Here is a 22,152-nt window from a genome sequence, read left to right as displayed (position 1 = left end):
TCAAACCTGGTAAAAGCCCACTTGATGTGGATAGCTTTCACCCCATCAGCCTCACCAACTTTCTTTGTAAGCTGCTGGAACATATAGTGTGTCGGTGTATGGGTTGGGTCCTGGAGTCACGTGGCCTACTGGCTCCATGTCAGGGCGGCCTCCGCCAGAGTTGCTATACCACGAATAACCTTGTGTCCCTAGAGTCTGCCATCCAAACAGCCTTTTGCAGATGCCAACACCTGATTTACAAAAAGCTTATGACACGACCTGGCGATGTCGTATCCTTCCCAAATTGTACGAGTGGGGTCTCAGAGGCCTACTCCCGATTTTCATCCAGAATTTTCTGTCTCTTGTGTACTCTCTGTGTCCAAGTTGGCACCTCCAATAGTTCCACCCATATCTAGGAGAATGGGGTCCCACAGGTCTCTATATTGAGTATCTCTCTATTTTTAGTGGCCATTAATGGTGTAGCAGCAGCTGTAGGGCCATCCATCTCACCTTCTCTGTATGCAAACGACTTCTGCATTTTGTACTGCTCCACCAGTACTGGTGTTGCTGAGCAGAGTCTACAGGGAGACATCCACAAGGTGCAGTCATGGGTTCTAGCCCACGGTTTCCAATTTTCAGCCACAAAGTCGTGTGTTATGCACTTCTGTCAGCATTGTACCATTCATCCAGAACCAGAACTTTACCTTAATAACAATCTACTCAGTGTAGAGGAGACATATCGATTTTTAGGACTGGTTTCTGATGCCCTATTGACTTGGCTTTCTCACCTTCATCATCTTAAGCAGAAGTGCTGGCAGCTCCTCAGTACCCTCCGCTGCCTGAGCAACACCAACTGGGATGCAGATCGCTGTATGCTGCTGCAGCTCTACAAAGCCCTTGTTCAATCCCGTCTTGACTACAGGAGTCTTGTTTATGGTTCAGCGGTGCCCGCAGCATTGCATTTACTCGACCCAGTGCACCACTGTGGCGTTCACATAGCAACAGGAGCTTTTTAGGACGAGTCCGGTGACCAGTGTCCTTGTGGAAGCTGGAGTGCCTCCATTGCAGGTTAGGTGTGCGCAACTGCTGGCCAGTTACGTAGCACACGTTCGTAGTTCTCCTGCGCATCCGAATCATCGTCTCCTTTTCCCACCCACGGCAGTTCATCTCCCGCATTGGTGGCCCAGGTCGGAGCTTCCAATTGCAGTTCGTGTCCGATCCGTTCCTTCAGAACTGGAACCCTTGGCTTTACCACCTATACTTGAGGTCCATTCACGTACACCTCCATGGTGTACACCTAGGCCACAGTTTCGCCTGGACCTTTCACATGGCCCTAAGGACTCAGTTAACCTTGCGGCTCTCTGCTGCCACTTGCTCTCAATTCTTGACAAGTACCGAGGCCATGAAGTGGTTTACACTGACGGCTCGATGGCTGACGCTCATGTCGTTTTCATGTATGTCCATAGAGGACATATTGAACAGCATTCCATGCATGATGGCTGCAGTGTTTTCACTGCCGAGCTGGTGGCTATATTTCATGCTCTTGAGCACATCCGTTCATGCCCTGGGGAGGCGTTTCTTCTGTGTTCTGATTTCTTGAGCAGCCTACAAGCTCTCGACTAGTGCTACCCTTGTCATCCTTTGATAGCGACCATCCAGGAGTCCATCTATGCCCTGGAACAGTCCGGTCGATCAGTGGTGTTTGTCTGGACCCCAGGTCATGCTGGAATCTCGGGCAACAAACTTGCCAATAGACTGGCCAAACAGGCTACGCAGAAACCGTTTCTGGAGATGGGTACCTCTGAACCTGACCTGCGTTCTGACTTATGCCACGGGGTTATTCGGCTTTATGAGGCGGAATGGCATAACAGTACGCACAACAAACTGCGTGTCATTAAGGAGACTACGAATGTGTGGAAGTCTTCCATGCGGGCATCTCACAGGGAATCAGTTGTCCTCTGCTGGCTCCGCATAGGTCATGCTTGGGTGACCCACGGTAACCTCCGGCACCGTGAAGACCCGCCTCAGTGTCAGTGTGGCGCCCGATTGACAGTGGCCCATATTCTGGTGCACTGTCCCACTTTGGCTGCCCAGCAACGAAATCTTGCGTTACCGGACTCGTTGCCACTCATTTTATCTGACTACGCCTCATTGCCCGATTTAGTTTTGTTTTATTCGTGAGGGTAGTTTTTATCCTGACAACGCCTCATTGGCTGATTTAGTTTTGTTTTATTCATGAGGGTAGTTTTTATCATTTGACCTAAATTTTAATACATGTCCTTTGTCCCTCTGTGTCCTCCACCCTAGTGCTTTTGGGATAGAGGTTTTAATGTGTTGCAGCGTGTTGCTTCTCCTTTTTATTCTCGTGGTCAGCCAGCCACTGTAATCTGCTTTCTTGAGTTACTGTCTTCTGTTTCTAACATATCTTTGTTTTCTTGTCCTCTTTTGTTCCTTTTAATGTTCATTGGCTTTCCTTAGTTCTTGTGGATTTTCCATTTTGTGTTACGTCTCGTCTGTTTTATTCTCACACTTGTGACATTGTTTTATTAGGAACAAGGGACCGATGACTCATAGTTTGGTCCCTTCCCCCCTCTTTTTAAACCAACCAATCAACCTCCTGAATGTGAGTCCAGGGCATTAACAACACCTTAGCCACTCGCTCAGTATATGTGTTTGAAAGAAAACCACATGTACTTTGTCTGCAAAAGTATAATTGATATATTAACTAGAACATAATACTTTAACAATAATATGGAAAGGATAATCAACGCACAGATGAGGCATTGAGTCGCAGGAAGGTACAAAGAAAAGACTGCTCAAATATTAAAGCTTTCTGACAAAGTCCTTCTTCTGCAGTAGAAAACACACACACTTTCACACAAGCACAGTGCTCCCTCTCCCCCCCGCCTCTCCCCCTCTCGCCCCCTCTCCCCCCCCCTCTCTCACCCCCCCACCCTCCCTCTCTCACCCCCCCACCCTCCCTCTCTCACCCCCCCCCCCCCCACCCACCCTCTCTCTCTCTCTCTCTCTCTCTCTCTCTCTCTCTCTCTCTCTCTTTCACGCAAGTGGCCAGTGTCTTATTTTGTATGTACTTCTACACACTTGCACTTGTTGTCACATTAAGTATTAATAAGATAGTTCTGTTGTAAATGAATTTCTGTAATCAGTGAGCTGTTGACATTATTTTTGATGCAGTTTTTGTGGTTTGCAGGACTTCCCTATCCTGTGCCAGACATGTTTGGGTGATAATCCATACATTAGAATGGTAAGTATACAGTGTCATTGACTTGCTGCATTAATCTCTCTACGTGCACTTTTATTGTAACCATTTTGTATTGATTGTAGTCTTCCTGTTCTTCTGTTTTAACATTGCTATTGTTTGTTAAAAATTCACCATCATTAGTATGGCCAAAGCTGTTATTGATGACCTTTTTTTTTCTCTCATTTTTTCTTTCTTCCTCTTTTATTTCAGTTTGTCGCCCTAGCAGCAATTACTTCTGCGATTACAAATACGTTTCAGATATTTTAATTCTGTCAATGCTGACAGCATGCTGTGAATACTGTGCGTAGAGATCTTAAATACGATTATGCCAGGCTAGAAGTTCTCAGTTTCTCTTTAAAACAGTCAAAAGGAAACATGCCTCTCTCAACTGACTTCTGAATAAATTTTCATGCAGAAAATCTCCATTCACTTGTAGGCCCATTTACGATTCAAACAAAAACATACTTCAATTATAAGTTATACACACATAAATAAAAACTGAGATTTCTTGATATCAGTTTTAATTGATGTGAAAAGAAAAGACCATTTTCAAAAGCAGTGTTGGATCACTGTGATAGAATGCACAAAAGTATAAGTAATAAATAGTAAGTCATATGTGCAGCAAAAATACTGATATGACAACATCCACTTATATTAATTTTTTATTATTCATACTCCACCATGTTATATTACACGCAGTCAGATATGGTGCACCCAGAAAAGTAAAATTTATTGTACAGTTTACTTGAGATATACACTGCACTGCAGTTCATCTTTACCATTTCAAGGTATTTTGCATTGACCAAATTGTCATCTGTTGTGACCGTCAAATGAAGCATCAAGATCTGCTTCATGGGACGGAATTGATTGAAAAAACTCCTGTACCACCTCTAGACACAGTGACTGGCAAAGCAGGTTGTTTTCTCTATATACAGGTGATCATGGAGCCTCAGCAAAAATAGTATCCACTTTTCAATAGTCACAATGTGGAATATGTGAGTGAATAGGAACTGAGTATTGCCCTGGTTAAAAACAGGCCTAAAACTCTGCCACAAGAAATGTATTTTTGTTTATTTCATTTACATGTCTAGTTCCCTAGAACTCATTTGCGGAATCGATCTTCATGGTCATGGAACAAGTCAGTACACGAAATAACACCAGAAAAGTTTATAATAAATAAAATAAAATCTTATGCACACAAGAAGTTGCTGGGAATATATTAGCATAATTATCAATATTACACAAAAATTTGCTTAAATTTTTTCCAGGATCTCCCCCACAAAATAGAAGATGAGAGCTACAAGGAAATTCTTCAATTTAGATACGAAAATGCTAGGATTACTGCTAAGATATTTTATATTCTTGTGGTAGCACATTGAAAATGGATTCAGCAGAGTACTGTACGTCTTCCTGTACAAGAGGCAAAGACAACATGTGAACCCAAATGCAGACTGAATTTCTGCCTAATAATAACAGAGTGAAAGCTGCCAGTTCTTGGGAATAAGCTCATATTGTGGACAAAAAATGACATTAGAGAAAGTATTTAATGCTAGATCAGTGTGTGAACTCCCAGACTTCTGAACCTGAGTTGACATGAGGTTCATAAATTTACAACACATATTGATCAAACTGCCGATTTCTGGGCAAAAAATACCCTTTGAGTGGAAAGAGCTACCCAAGAATATAATGCCATATGTCAAAAGCAAATGAAAATAAGCGAAGTAGACTAATTTTCATGTTGGACTATCACTTATTGCAGATACTGTACTAATGGCAAATATAGCAGCATTCAGATTTTGAACCAAGTCCTGAACATGGGGTTTCCACGACAGCATTCCACCTATCTGAATATATAGGAACGTGGATTGTTCACACTTGTTAATAACATGCCCCGTCTGTGTAATCAAAATGTCAGTTTTAGCTGAATCCTGTGTTAGAAACTATAAAAACAGGGTCTTACTGTGATTTAGCTTTGATTTATTTCCTTTAATTCATGAAGTGTACTATTTGATACATTACCTATTTTGCACTAATATCTCTCACTACCAAGTTAGTGTCATCAAACAGAAATATTTTAGGATCACCTGACATATTAGAAGACAGTAGTATATTTTGTGATCAACACAACCAAACACTGTAGATAAATCAAAGATGGGTAATGTTTATGTATGAGACAGGCGAAATACCCTCAGACTTCAAGAAGAATATAATAATCCCAATCCCAAAGAAAGCAGGTGTTGACAGATGTGAAAATTACCGAACTGTCAGTTTAATAAGTCACGACCGCAAAATACTAACGCCAATTCTTTACAGACGAATGGAAAAACTGGTAGAAGCCGACCTTGGAGAATATCAGTTTGGATTCCGTAGAAATGTTGGAACATGTGAGGCAATACTGACCCTACGACTTACCTTAGAAGATAGATTAAGGAAAGGCAAATCTACATTTCTAGCATTTGTAGACTTGGAGAAAGCTTTTGACAATGTTGACTGGAATACCCACTTTCAAATTCTGAATGTGGCAGTGGTCAAATACAGGGAGCAAAAGGCCATTTACAATTTTTACAGAAACCAGATGGCAGTTACAAGAGTCGAGGGACATGAAAGGGAAGCAGTGGTTGGGAAGGGAGTGAGACAGGGTTGTAGCCTCTCCCCAATGTTATTCAATCTGTATATTGAGCAAGCACTAAAGGAAACAAAAGAAAAATTTGGAGTAGGTATTAAAATCTGTGGAGAAGAAATAAAAACTTTGAGGTTCGCCGATGACATTGTAACTCTATCAGAGACAGCAAAGGACTTGGAATGGACAGTGTCTTGGAAGGAGGATATAAGATGAACATCAACAAAAGCAAAACGAGGATAATGGACTGTAGTTGCATTAACTCGGATGGTGCTGAGAGAATTGGATTAGGTAATGAGACACTTAAAGCAGTAGATAAGTTTTGCTTTTTGGGGAGCAAAATAACTGATGATGGTCGAAGTAGAGACGATATTAAATGTCGACTGGCAATGGCAAGGAAAGTGTTTCTGAAGAAGGGAAATTTGTTAACATCAAGCATAGATTTAAGTGTCAGAAAGTCGTTTCTGAAAGTATTTGTATGGATTGTAGCCACGTATCGAAGTGAAACATGGACGATAAATATTTTGGACAAGAAGAGAATAGAAGCTTTTGAAATGTGGTGCTACAGAAGAACATTGAAGATTATATGGGTAGATCACATAACTAATGAGGTGGCATTGACTGGAATTGGGGAGAAGAAAAATTTGTGGCAGAGCTTGACTAGAAGAGGGAATCAGCTGGTAGGACATGTTCTGAGGCATCAAGGGATCACCAATTTAGTATTGGAGGGTAAAAATTGTAGAGGGAGACCAAGAGATGAATACACTAAGCAGATTCAGAAGCATGTAGGTTGCAGTAGGTACTGGGAGATGAAGCAGCTTGCACAGGATAGAGTAGCATGGAGAGCTGCATCAAACCAGTCTCTGGACTGAAGACAACAACAACATTTGATAGCAAATTGTGTGGACTTAAATGATCAATTACCCGTATGTATAGAACTTTTTCATAACTTTTGCAAACACTGATGGGATAGTATTAGGTCTGAAATGGTCTATTTTGTGCCTTTCTCCTTTTATATAAAGCAGTTTCACTATGGGAAATTATAATCATTCGGGGAACTGACCATTCCTAAAACATAAATTACTGATGTGGCTGAGTACAGGGCTAACATAAATGGCACAGTGTTTTAGTAATCTGCTGGCTACACCATCATATCTGTGAAACTTGTTAGAAGATCATGAAACTGTATTTCAGCTAGCAGACTTAGAAAGCCAGTTTCTAAGATGGGTATATGATTCCCTGTGGAAACTCAGTTTATATTTGATTCACATATCCAAAAAGTGATGATTGATAAATACTTTACGTATGTCTGACTTATTAGTAACAAAAACAGCTTTACTACATATTGGTTTTATGTCTTTGACATTGTACTACCAGCTAGACAGTTCCTTCGTGACTGACCGTATTGCTTTAAATTTATCCAGAGAATGAGCTATTCTGTTTGCATACCACATGCTTATTGCCTCCATAATGACTTTTTTAAGCACATTACGTGAACCTCTGTAATGGGCTATTGCAACTCAGTTGTGATTATTTCTAATGTTTTGATATAATTCCTATGTTGTCTACATTATACTTTTATCACATTCCTCAGTCACCCAGGTTGCTTATTAGTTCTAGTACCCGGTTTTAAATGTACTAATAGAGGGAAAGTATCATATTTATCATCTGTGTCGCAGGCACTGTATATATCTTGCCATTCTTGTTCTTTAATGAGGTTTAAAAAAGTCTGTTGCTACTGGATTAACATTTCTAAGTAGTTTGTGTGTGAATGTGAGTGCTCATGGGTGTGAGTTCACACGCCCCAAATTCCTTTTAATGTTAAAATTTTTGCATAATGGTCTGAAAGGCCATAAAATCTTTTACTAATGGAATGCTGCTTTAGTAATGAAAATAGAACAAAAATGTTGTCAGTAGTTGTGGTCCTGTTCACGCACGCTCTAGTTGGGATGATAGGAATTCAGGAAGTCTCCCAACATTCTTTTCCATGTACAATCTGTCTTCTTGTATACATCTGTCTTTTGCTCCATTCTCTTCTATACGTATAGAAGTTTAAGTCCCCTGCCACATTTCTGTGTGTATTTTCAGGCTAATCTCGGGAACTGCTGTAGTGATTTTGATAGGTGCTCTGTTTTACCAGCAAAGTTTGTGTATATAGTTTATAAATATTTCATGCAAATGGGCTGAACTATGATGAATTAAAGTCCCCTGCCATTGTGAAAACCATGACATTGCATCTGATGATGAAGTTCAGAACTCCTTGAATTCAGCCATACGTATTATAAATTAAAAGTTCCGTGCTGCATTTTTCTCTCTGTGAAGACTGATCTGAGGAAATACTGTACGAATTTTGATACGATGTTCACTAATACATTGATTCGGATATTGTCACTCGTAGTTCGCTTCTCTGTGAGGGTTTCTCACACTGTTTTCATTGTTTCAATAGCGTGGCTCGTATTTGTTTTTGTGCTGCTGTTATCACCATCTATTTGCAGGCGAGTGCGAGTCATTTCTGTCAAGTTGCTCATATTTGGTTTCATTATCCTAATGTCTCTCGCAGCATGGCCTGTTGCTACATGATCAAGATTATTGGCTTGACCTTCACTGCTCCCTCGCTCCAAGACACCATTGTCATGATTGTGTGAACTATTGTCATTTGCTTTTCTGGGGTTCATGCATTTTGTGCCGCCCATGCACCATCATGGAAGAAGTCAATGTTGTCCAGTATGGACATGAAGTGCTGTCTAATTGGAAGACTTACTAGAGTCCGTGAGCAACACGAAATTACTATGAGATGCTTTCAGTAAGTAATGCAAAACTTTTTTTTCTCATCCAGTTTTTGTTGAAAAAATTTGGAATTTGTTGTGGGACATCATTGAATATTCCCACTTCAGTTCCTACAGTTTAATGAAATTCTGATAGGCGGCAGCGCTATACATAGCCTTCAAAATAGCATCTACAACAGAGATGCGTTCCAAGCAGAGTTGTCATTGAGGGTTATATGTGGAAAACCAGAGCGTCACAGATATTTGCAGGTGCTTCAGAATGCCGGGAGTGAACAAAAGCATGATGAGTCATTGGCCGAGGCATCTGCCGTCATCCCAACAAGGTTCCGTCATCCCAACAAGGTTATGCCAGCTGGCTGCACACAGCTATAACTTCTGCAGTGTTGGAATATGTGGACAGCATGTTTATCAACACAAAAATGCAAACCAATTTCTCTATAATAATGCAAGGCCTCACACAAATCTGCACATCCAAGAGGAGCTCACGAAACTTTATTATACTGTTACAATGTGTTGATTCTTCTAGGAAGCCTAGAATTCTCAGGGAATTATATGTTACCTGGAAAAGTCAGGGAAATCTCGAGAATTTTATAAAATCTCAGGGAATTCTGCATTTTTAACGTAGCATTGAAATTGAATTTTATTGCGTTCAGTAACGCACAAATTTTAATATCTCCAAGTGTGTCAGTTATATGAATGTTGTGGTATGCTGCCTCCCCCCACCCCTTCCACTGCTCACCATTAATTTATCACGAGCTTCATGACACAATCTTCCTCTGCACACCTAAAATTCTCAGAGAATTTTTTGCAAGTTTTAATAGCCACCGTTTGTTTTTTCTGTATCACTGTACAGCTCAGACCTGGCACCTTCAGACTTCCATATGTTTGGCCCAATGGAAAATGTACTCCATGGGAAGCAGTATGTGGATGATGGGGAGGTTATTGATGCTGCAAGTTGTTGGCTCTGATGTGTACCAGTAGAGTGGTGAAATATGGGCCTTCCCAGAAAGGTCGCATATTGATGTCACATTGAACTAAGATTGTGTTGAAAAGACAAGGTTTTGTAGCCAAAAGAGTGGGGGATAACATGGTGTATTGGAATCCTGAATGCAACCAATGTGCTTCAGAAAAGTGTTGCATTACTTATTGAGCATCCCTTGAATTAACAGGCTATGTACACTCTTTGACATAAAACTCGACCGGCGGCCGACCGCTTCAGAGGCTAAGTCCGCGCCGATCGTGACATGGGACAATAAAACTGGCCAACTCGCTAATTCTTTAAGTCCGGTTATCTGCACAATCTGGCAACACTGCAGACTGCGGCACTTCCTGGAGGAAAACTTGTCCCATGATAGAGAAACACTAGGCTGATTACGCCTGTGGTCTAGCGGTAGCGTGCGTTGTCTCTGTTCGTAATGGCAGTGGATCGAGAGCAGCTGGCATAAAATATTTTTATAGCCTCTTCTGTCTGAATGCTGAAGAAGTGAATGTAATGGTAGCGCAGATTCAATCTATTTCGCTTTCTGACACACCGATATCAAAATTTTATCCAGTAACGATTTTGCGGCAGATTTCCTGCAAACTGTCCTCCTCTGGACGCCGTATGCGGCAAAGCTCCGGGATCCATTTGCTGGCTACCGGCAGCGGCCGTGGCGACAGCAGCGGTGCTGCACTCCCCCGTTCTTTATCGAAAGCGCCTGCTCCCGCTCATCGCTTTTGATGATTTAAAACGCTTTATTATTAAATGTTGCTCCACAGAAAATTTCTACGATTTCCATTCACGCTCAAAAGCAACGGAGACAGACGCCCTGATTAGTAGGCGGGTATTATATTACATTAATCGGCAAGAGCTGAGTATGGCCCGAAATTAATTTTATAGACTGGGACGAAATTAAACCACCTCGCTACTTCGATGAATTTATAAATGCTTCATACCTCGTTTCTTTTCCTTTCAAACTCAATTATTTGTGCAACTTTTGGTCAATGTTCGGATGTTTTCGTCAAGCTGGGGTGAGCGTCTGTGGTGTAAAGTGTATTACAGTTCTTGTTTCATTCCTTATGGTAACTCTATGCGATAAACTGTGTGAATACCTTGCAATGCATGCTCTGTAGCAGCGCAGGAACACTGCACATTTGGAGTTCCATGTATGGGTTCATGAAGTATTTAATGTTGATCGGAAGTGATAGTTAAGGTCATCAGATTTAGACCAGAAAAATTTGTCGTTTTGGAGATTTCAGAGAACGGAAAGGAATTGCTAACGCCGGTGTTAGAAAACGTCTACAGTTAAATGCTATTGCAAAAATTTAGAAGAGGGGAACTGTATTAATCAACATGTGCACTTCATAAACAACCTTCTGACATGTTAGACCTATATGACGAACAAAACTCAAATTTATATCGTTGACAGTCGCTTTGAATCTTTTCAGGATCTATTTTACAGTGAAGCACCTTGGCATTTGCAAAGCAGACATCCGTGATATTAACTTAATTTACTAAGTCGAATCGGACGAAGATTGATGTTTAAAGGCATTCTTCAGATTTCGTATAAAGAATTTTTACTAGCCGTTTGCAACTCCATTAATTAAAATGGAAAATAAAAGGTTGTAGTCAGCGGCTTCCACCGAGACTGGAACTGCTATGTCATACAGTACGACCACCGCAACGCACAAGGGAACCTCTTTTTTTTTAATTTTGCATTTTTCTTTTACTTTTTTTGACGATTACCCCTTTTTTTCTCTCTTATTTTAAAGCCCCTTAGGAAAATGGCAATAAAAAATGAAACTAAGTGCCACCGCCACTTTTCAACCTATAACAGAAAAAAAAAAAAAATCTGGTCCACTTCAGGCGTTGGCTCCTGACTAAACCTACCCCAAGAGCTGCCTATATACCAGCGGAAATATGGGAATTCAAGGTTAGGGCTATCATTACAAACAAAACAAAATCTTCCTTTTTCTGAATTTTATTTTGATTTTTGTTTTGTTTATTTTTGTTGTGTAATTGATCAGACGCCTTCTGCGCCCCGCTGGTAATATGTTGAGTCACGTCTTCTCGAAATTGGTGTGTTCCGTTCAGTAGTTCAGAAATGTTCATTGGTTCAAACTGGAAACCTCCTTCACTCTTGGCTTAACACATTCCAGCTGCGAGGCGGGTCGTGGAAAGCAGTCCCAAGGAAGTTCGAGAAAAATTGTCTGTATTTTGGGTGGCGGACAACGACATAATGACGGTCGTTGAGGTATGTCCAAAAATCGAGTACAGAGTCTACAGTTTGTCCAACTAGGTAGTGAATGGCATGTCCGTGAATCCAATTCACAGCATTGGTCTTTGTCCGAGGAAAATAGTCACGTCCCGGAACTAATCATGAAAGGGGAGTATTCCGATTCAGAATGTCCCGCGTTAGAAAAGCCGCAATATGACGAATAACTTCTGAGCTAACGACACACTGGCGACCACAGACGGACTATAGTCACTGCGATGTTGCCTGAGCCTCAAAACGCAACCTTAAAACACACAAACAGGTGTTACTTATGTGAAGAACACCGTTCTTGGAGTCCAGAAATTAATTATACTTTCTAAGTATCTCATCTTACAGTGGATTCTATCGTACGAGTCTTCGATGTGGAAAACGAATGTCAAGTGAATTTAGCGAGGTAACGCCGGCCTACACCCGGAAGTAAATGCACTATCAGAGTGTTGACAAATACTTGCTACGATGCTGCCATTTCTCGGTTCTCTTACGGGGCAGCTCTTCAGCGAAATGCTTGCAGTGATTCTCCGATACGGTCCTTCAGAGTGGAGACGCGCGCGCACGTTTGGTTTTTATGCAGCGTTCTCCCCTGATGGTTTCTGACGTCGCCTTGTGGGCTATGTCTACATTTGAGACATTCAATTATCATTAATCCAGAATGATACAAGTTTCAGCTTCCGGCGTGGAAGAAGGCTGTTGACGCCGACATTATATCATTTGAACGTAGGGAAAGCAAAACCGGTCATTCAATGTTTCTCATTCAACATAAAGCATGTGAGATAATTTTCCGTAACGTTCAAGTAAGTAAAATACATCTGAAGCTTATTCGAATTGAATATAATGTAAGATACCAAACGCATTGCACCTCGATGTCGAATTTGTCCACGTGCAATATTTTACAGCATACAAAAAGAATGTCATGATTACCACGAGAATGAAGAAATATGTTGGTACGGATGGAAGCAAGGAGAGACGCAGTCAACAAATATTCGATTCCTCATGGCATTCATTTCATTTGAGACGTAAGAAGAGTTAAAGTGGGATATTACTTTCGTTAACACGAAAGATATGCCGCACATATTGATAACGAGGAAGTCAGCGTCTTTATACGTTTCCTCCTTGAAATCTGTATGCTCTCTTATATACTAAGTAGCCTGATCGTTGTTTCAGTAATGTCACCCTCTTATTTGACCCCGTAACGATGAGCAGATTCCAAATGCATGTCTCTGCATGAAAGTACCTGTTCGAACCCTTCCTGGGTTGCTTTTTGTGTTTTATTGCTTGGAATTCCTGAAGCCGACCACTGTGCCTTCTCCCCTTGTGGGTTAGGTCTCAAAACTAAACCGCTTTTTATCCAATGGCATAATTTATTCAGACAGCATCAGCACAAGACTGTCAAACAAAGCCTTTCATTTACAGTTGCAACACTCTAACCAACACTGACCGAAGTGTAATCCACGGTCATTGTCCGAAATTAGCAGCTGTCTGCTACTGTGGCAAAGTCCGTACTACACTTTCGATTCCGCAGCACCATTTTATCTGGTAACACTGTGTAGTTGCAGAGTTGTGCCAGCATGTCTGTCCTCACACTGTCAACTTTATGTATCTCACTTCTCCTGCAGCGTTGATCACGAGGAGCAGAAGTAAATGAGTGTATTCTGCATGACGTAACATTCAGTATTCCCTTCTTTCATATCCACTCTTCATGTGCATCGATACCAAATAGGAATGTGAAAACTCTTGCGAGTGAGAGAATGACAATAACAATCGTAACAAGAACAATCAAATAATGAATGATGTTTATTCCAACGCAGAACGAGAATGGCTTTAAATATAAAAATCTATATATATATATCCATATCTATTGATCTTTGAGTTGGCACAATGCAAATATATTCTTAGCATTTAGTTACTGAATTTAGTTCGGGATGTTTGCAGAGAAAAGGAAAAGTCGGTACTTCTCGCTAGTGTAATATAATGTGAACCAGCAACTACCCTTTCCTTAGAACACGACTCAAGCAGGTCCCCAAGTAGGTACCAAGGCACTGCTGCATTCTGTTCCCTGACATTGCTCTGATGACGGTTAATGCAGATAGTTCCGATTATGAAATACAAAACGTATTGCAGGTTAGTTCCTAGGATAGTAACATTAAATTTGCGTTGTAGACGGCACATGAACGTGACGACTATCCATATTACTCATCAATATAAAAAGACAATATTATGGAAATTTAGCAGGACTACTCAACATGAATTCTGAAATTGGGTGACTGACCGCACAGGTGCTAACCGTCGTCAAGAGTATACGATGTCCTAATCGCATTAGGAATATGAAGATCGTCTTCGACAGCTCGCAACTTTCACATTGCTATCTCCACCCTACTCCAGACAGCCCTCGGTGGAGTTGCACTAAGTTGCCTTCAAACCGACAACAGACCACATATTGAAAAATACAAGCAAGTTCTCTTGCAGCGTAAGCTTATTGTAACTAATCTAAAAATTATTAGACAGGAACATTGTCCTATCCAAAAAAAGCTGTCCAGCAGGTCCTCTAATCGCTCCTTGGTACAGTCGTTTGACTATTGAAAATGGTTCCAACAAGTCACCACTAGAAAACACTGCTCTGTACCGCAATAGCTCTAGATGTAAAGTAATACCACGGTACTACAAATATCAGGGAACACCTTATCACAGATAAGACTGTCCTTAAGGCTTGTAAGCTCACATTTATTACAATAAATGACATACTTGAAATGTTACCACTCTCATTATTACGTCAGATTGGTAATGCACGTAGTAAGTTCGTCGTATTCATGGTTTCCTCTTCAAAGTAACATACCGTACTTATTATTTAACACAAAATGATATTAAAAATTTAAGTTATTCACGAGCAGCTAGTTGAGAATATGTATGAACTTCAAATGACACGACGAACCGTCTTGTTCCGCATATGGATTCAAACCCAGCTCATGCAGACTAAGCAAAGATTTTGTTACTGACGGAAACTAACAGTCATTCCTGATTAAGCATACAGAGAGTGATATACCGCGATTTTAGACAGTATCAGTTAGCAAATATCAACTTTGAATTGCATAACGCAAACACGTTTAACAGACGCGAATTCCTACCCATCATCTATTGTCCCTGTTAACGAACTACGAGAGATGTTAAATATTGTTTCTTCACAAGTAACTTACTTGAAATGCCGTGAGGTAAAGCTTTGTGTTGGACACGGATTCGAACCCAGAACCTAATCGGATTTCTATCGAAGCACAGTCAAATGTGACATATCAGATTTTCGCGGCAGTAGCTAGATGTTTTAACTGAAATGGCGAGACGAAACATTAATTTTTTCCTTCCCAGAACTCCTACCCGGCACCTATCGTTGTTATATTCTAGAGAAAACGAACGTTAAATATGGGTTTGTTGCGCCAGCAGTGATATGTGAGCATGTTTGAACTAGAAATAATATGACGAAGAGTTCAGCGCTCACTGGGAATAGAGCCCCATACATATCGTTGTTGACTACACACAAAGAGACGTCAGCTACCGAATTTTTCTCCACCAGCTGCTCAGAATAACATCTTGAACTTACAGTCATCTCGCAAATAGTTCTGTGTCTCACTGGGAGTTAAAAACGTCAGATATCGTTAGTGTTGACAACGAATGAAAATACATTAAAAATCAAAATTCTTATCCACCAGCAGATAGGTGTTCTCATGCTAGAGCTTGATATTACATAATTAAATCTTTACTGCCGGGACAGGATTCGATCCCATTCACGCGTAATATGTGGAGATGTTGAGGAATCTGCAGTTTTGAACAAACAACAAATTGTAGCCGAGCTGTATTGTCACGAAGGGATCAAATTCCGCGTTAAGGGCGGTCTGAGTTGCATTCCCAGTTCAGAACCAATCTTATCGACATACAGAAGCTCAGATAAAAGATGGAATAAGTGTCCTGTGACCATACATAGCGTTTGTTTCGTCACTTGAAATAAATAACTAGTATAAGGAAGGTTACTGGTGAAAGAGTTTCTACATGTCGCCACTCCAGGCTTTATTGTGGTTCAACCTACCGTCTACTTGGTAGAGAAGGAAAATCATCTTACTGTAACTAGGTTTAGGGACTGGAGCGTAGTTACTGATAATAATCAGAACTGACTGCAAACTAAGCATCATAAATCAGTAACTATCATTGTTGTTTTTATATTTCTGTAGTAAGTGTATTCAAAACTAAGAAACTCATTCACAGGCGTTTTCGTGCCTCGCCGATAGTCGAGCACAACAAACAAATAAAAATAGAAAAGAATGTGTGTGTGTGTGTATATATATATATATATATATATATATGTGTGTGTGTGTGTGTGTGTGTGAGAGAGAGAGAGAGAGAGAGAGAGAGAGAGAGAGAGAGAGAGAGAGAGAGAGAGAAAAAAGAATGAGAGTGTAAAAAATTGTTGTAAAGAAATTGAATCATGGTATTTAAAGAAATCTTTCATTGTAATGCATTGTAATGACACGTTCCACATCATTACGAAATGTCGTATTCATGATCTATGGAACAAGAAGTAATCTAATGTAATGTAATGTAATCTAAATGCATCATATTGATGACTAGCCATAAAGAGTCATGAATTTCCGAAATTTTTGCCAATACCAGTAACCAGACCTAAACTTGAAAATAAAAGACGACAAGTTTTGTAATAAACCGTGACTCCTATCAAGACCCTTTCGTCCCTGTTATCTAACCACGAAAGATGTCTGATATACCTCCATTCTGAAGTAACAAAGTGTGCATGCATTTAAAGATGAAGTGCATGATGTGAAGTTCTGTGACGGAGATACAAACCCAACACGTAATCGGATTGTTAACTAAGAAAAATCAAATGTTACGTATCGGTATTTCTTACGAGCCGCTAGGTGTCTGAATCTAAAATAAGGATACAAACTTTTGTGCCTAAGAGACAATCGAACTGCACACCTACCGTGCATCCACGAATGTAGCTTAAGTATCAGTTTCTTACTCACGAACAGTAAGATGTGTGCGTGTTTGACCAGAAATAACGACACCTGTTGCGATTGTTGGCAACACATGAACAGACATTAAAAATGCGCGTTAATTTTCACTAGCAGGTGGGTGTGCACTTGATAGAGCTGGAAATGAAATTATGAATATTTTTGTACTGGATCAGGATTCGGACCCACATATTTACCTTTGGAGGAGACCTAGAGAAGACTGCAGTCTTGGGAAAAGGAACGAAATGATTGAACTATACTGTTCCGAGAGATTCAGATCCTCGAAAGAGGAGATACGAATGCGAATCACAGTCCAGCATCAAATTTTTCAAGGTCTCTAGTTCAATCAAGTACAAGTAAACTAAGAGCCCTGTCCCTTTAAATGGCTATCGGTTCAAACAAAATAAAATTTGCTAATGTAAGTAAGCTTACTGGCGACTGTATTTCTGTTTACAATGACTTCCGCTATGTCATTTCCCAACGTAAATTGGCTCTGACCAGTTGGTAATGAAGGAACGTGATGCTTAATGCTGATTCTGGATTATAACGTCTTTCTCTTGAGGTTACCAGAGGTAAAATAAATCTGTTTGTGCCTCTTAAAAGCAAATGCCTGAACCCACGCATTGGACCTATGATAGTTCGTTCCACCAGACCATTGTGGCCACATTTCCCAGCTCCTGGAGTGTGTTGTAACGGCTGATGTGATTAGCTTACAAAATTAATCACGGTGGAAAAAATGCGAGTCTATTAGATGGTTAAGTAGAAGCAAGCTTCTGACGCAGAGATTATGCTATTCTCATGTCAGCAGGATGTAAAGACTCTTCTAGGCATCATAGGCTGGATGTGAAGCCCTTTTTGATTTTTCACAAGTTCAGCAAATTTCTTAGTTCGAGAAAATCCACTGTGAAGTGTGAAGTTGCCGGATAATTCGATTATTACAGTTATTATTACTATCATTTAATTCATACCGCTGCTGGAACACGACCGTAGTCTTGAGGTAAAACGCAAGACCAGCTAATACGACGTCTGGCGACCGAAAGCACATATCGACAAAATTTTTATCGCCCCTTTCCTCTCAGTGCTGAAGCATTGAGTGTAATTCAAGCGAATGTACTATATAATATTATCTGGTCTCATGTTTTACCTCAAGACTACGGTCGTAGTGAAGAGTAATGTACTAAGACTGGGGTCAAGACTTCCTCTGGGAAGTGCCGCAGTCTACATGTTGCCAGATCGAGCATGTTGCCAGACATAGAATTCTGAGAGGAGCACGACTGTATTGTCCACCGTACATGAACGACTCGGCGGTCAATTTTTTGGTCTAAGACTGTATCTACAACACATATTGCACGCTGAAGACCCAGAAGAATTAAAAAAACAAAAGTAGTTTATGAGAGCAACGTTAACCATAGCGTTCGAAGTATTCATAGTATAGTATACGTGTGTGGAAACGCCTTCCAATGCCCACTCAAGGAAGACAAGGATACACAGTCTAGCTCCAATGTTATAAATTGACCTCAGTTTGTGAATGAACTCAGACTTAGGATGATAATAATTTTGAATATTTAGCAGCGCTGTACCCATTGGTGTTAAACTCGTTTTCAACCAGTGATTCCCACAGCTACAGGGACACTACTTGTAATACCTCTTGGACAAAATACTTAAGCCGTGTTATCAGACGAAAAGATCAACCTGACACAAACTGTGGGAAGTTTGTTTCACAACCTTCGTACCTGGATAGTGAGCTTTTTCCTATTTGAGATATCTGTGAACGTTGCTGCTTAAGACGACTTAAGCAGAAACTAAATTCCCTCAGCTTCGATAATGTTTAAAAAAATCGTCTTATCGGCACTAACTCGTGATTTTTGAATTGTTTACCTGCCGCACTCTGCCGTATTTCGCCGGTTGGAAGGCAAAAGCTTACTGACAAATTTCAGACAGAAATTACTGTTACAGTGTACTTATGGAGCCAAATGAGTGGATTGCGTATTTTCCGGTGAGAAAGAGCACTGGCAAACAGTCTTCGCTACATGAGGTTATTTAAACTGGTGTCACTCTGAGCTAGAATTTATGGTCAGGTCAATGTTTTGGATGCGAGTTTTGCAACTGTGAAATACTTTCCTACATTATAGAAGCGAATATTAAATTTGAACAAATATTGCGAAAATTTTGTACTTGGACAGCTTAGAATGAAAATACTTATGTTTATTTCAAAGGGAAACAATAGATTTTCTAAAACATTGTCTGTCATACACAACTTGAAACAGGTCATGTCGACCAAATCATGTGGAAGAACTGACAGCGACGTATATCAGAAGGCAGTAAGATCTCTTGCCTTTTGGTTTGTCAGTACTCGATAGCCATTTCTAGGTGCAAGTAAATGACGAAAGGCAGCGCGTTTTTGTCATCAAGTAACGTCTTCGTCAATTACTTTAGTTTTAATGTAATCTAAGAGTAATTGCTGATGTTTGATATTAACACGAAAAGGATTCCGTAGACAGGGAAAGAACCTGTTCTTGGGAAACTACTTCTATAGTAACCAAAAGGCATTAAATGATCTTCAAGTACTTGTGTTCCAGCAGCGGTATGAATTAAATGATAGTAATAATAACTGTAATAATCGAATTATCCGGCAACTTCACACTTCACAGTGGATTTTCTCGAACTAAGAAATTTGCTGAACTTGTGAAAAATCAAAAAGGGCTTCACATCCAGCCTATGATGCCTAGAAGAGTCTTTACATCCTGCTGACATGAGAATAGCATAATCTCTGCATCAGAAGCATGCTTCTACTTAACCATCTAATAGACTCGCATTTTTTCCACCGTGATTAATTTTGTAAGCTAAGCACATCATCTGTTACAGCACACTCCAGAGGCTGGGAAATGTGGCCACAATGGTCTGGTGGAACGAACAATCACAGGTGCAATTCGTGGGTTCAGGCATTTGCTTTTAAGAGGCACAAACAGATTTATTTTACCTCTGGTAACCTCAAGAGAAAGACGTTATAATCCAGAATCAGCATTAAGCATCACGTTCCTTCATTACCAACTGGTCAGAGCCAATTTACGTTGGGAAATGACATAGCGGAAGTCATTGTAAACAGAAATACAGTCGCCAGTAAGCTTACTTACATTAGCAAATTTTATTTTATTTGATGAACCGATAGCCATTTAAAGGGACAGGGCTCTTAGTTTACTTGTACTTGATTGAACTAGAGACCTTGAAAAATTTGGTGCTGGACTGTGATTCGCATTCGTATCTCCTCTTTCGAGGATCTGAATCTCTCGGAACAGTATAGTTCAATCATTTCGTTCCTTTTCCCAAGACTGCAGTCTTCTCTAGGTCTCCTCCAAAGGTAAATATGTGGGTCCGAATCCTGATCCAGTACAAAAATATTCATAATTTCATTTCCAGCTCTATCAAGTGCACACCCACCTGCTAGTGAAAATTAACGCGCATTTTTAATGTCTGTTCATGTGTTGCCAACAATCGCAACAGGTGTCGTTATTTCTGGTCAAACACGCACACATCTTACTGTTCGTGAGTAAGAAACTGATACTTAAGCTACATTCGTGGATGCACGGTCAAATGCATGCACTCTTTGTTACTTCAGAATGGAGGTATATCAGACATCTTTCGTGGTTAGATAACAGGGACGAAAGGGTCTTGATAGGAGTCACGGTTTATTACAAAACTTGTCGTCTTTTATTTTCAAGTTTAGATCTGGTTACTGGTATTGGCAAAAATTTCGGTAATTCATGACTCTTTATGGCTAGTCATCAATATGATGTATTTAGATTACATTACATTACATTAGATTACTTCTTGTTCCATAGATCATGAATACGACATTTCGTAATGATGTGGAACGTGTCATTACAATGCATTACATTGAAAGATTTCTTTAAATACCATGATTCAATTTCTTTACAACAATTTTTTACACTCTCATTCTTTTTTATCTCTCTCTCTCTCTCTCTCTCTCTCTCTCACACACACACACACACACACACACACACACATAAACATTCATTTTTATTTGTTTGTTGTGCTCGACTATCGGCGAGGCACGAAAACGCCTGTGAATGAGTTTCTTAGTTTTGAGTACACTTACTAAAGAAATATAAAAACAACAATGAGAGTTACTGATTTATGATGCTTAGTTTTCAGTCAGTTCTGAGTATTATTAGTAACTACGCTCCAGTCCCTAAACCTAGTTACAGTAAGCGAGTCAGACGCATTACGTATTCCAGGCCGCAGCAGCCGCGACTTGGAGACACCAGCTATGGTCACTTCCCAGCCCGCAGTAGGATCACATCGGTTCGTCTTCTTCCTGCTGGTACTGTAACTGAGATTTGGCAACAAGGCAACGTATGTTTGGCAACTCTGTGATCGACGAGTTACTTCCTGGTGTCCACGGAATTAAGCCTCAAAGTTCACTTGATTTTACCTGTCATTTCCATTGAATAATCTGAGTTATTATCGCTTGAAGGGTAACAAAAGATTGTATATTTACGGTTTTCAGCCCAGGAAAGTCATTGCAGGTGTAAATCGCAACTAATCTCGACCCTTAAATAGCGGTTTACGAGTTCTAGTCACTATTGCCCTCGTAAGAGGAAGCTCAGACCCATACCCTTCGCCAGCTCTGTGGTAAAGCGCTGACCTGTGGAAAAGCGTCTGTTATGGTTTGCAGTTCCAGTCTCACTGAGTGAACGTTTTTATCCCTTCTGTGAAAGAGCTACAAGGAGTCGGATCCAACATCAATAAGGAAATCGCAAGAAAATACTTTCGGCTCATAGTGCAATGTTGAAAAACTTACAGTGCTGCACAACAGGTAACGCCTCTTTCCGCTGCTGACAAGCGAATTTTGGGTTTCTAGGAATACGTAACTATATTTATGAAATGCCACATTTGCATACCTCTTGAGTACGACACAGCATACCAATGAAACACAGACCCAATCAAAATCTAAGTGAGTAGTATTTTACTAATTCGCGTCGATAGAGGCACATTTGTGTACAGATACTCGGTTTTATTAAAACATACTTTCGTCGTAAGGTTATCGTGGTTAGTTTTATTTCATTTCTTATAATACAGTGCACAATTTTCGTAAGGTTTCCTTTAGTGTTGTTAAAACAATAGTAAACACGAGAGAGAAATTAATCATCAACGATATATGCGAATTCTCTGATGTTATCTATGACAGTATGACAATGCACGTGCAGTTCATTGATTACATGCA

The 22,152-nt window shown here is 40.3% G+C and overlaps 1 protein-coding gene across 2 annotated transcripts in view; it reads left to right on the top strand.

Moving 5' to 3' along the window:
* LOC126484153 (pre-mRNA-splicing factor RBM22-like) overlaps positions 1–22,152 on the top strand; it is a 67,098-nt gene that overhangs the window by 13,082 nt on the left and 31,864 nt on the right. For both annotated transcript variants that reach the window (XM_050107561.1, XM_050107555.1), the window contains exon 3: positions 3,191–3,244. In XM_050107561.1, the coding sequence (XP_049963518.1) occupies positions 3,191–3,244 (54 nt within the window). The remainder of the gene's footprint in view (positions 1–3,190; positions 3,245–22,152) is intronic.

The sequence above is a fragment of the Schistocerca serialis genome, chromosome 1, assembly GCF_023864345.2.
Source record: "Schistocerca serialis cubense isolate TAMUIC-IGC-003099 chromosome 1, iqSchSeri2.2, whole genome shotgun sequence".
In the NCBI taxonomy this organism is placed as follows: Eukaryota; Metazoa; Arthropoda; class Insecta; order Orthoptera; family Acrididae; genus Schistocerca; species Schistocerca serialis.
This window is presented reverse-complemented; position numbering and strand designations above follow the sequence as displayed.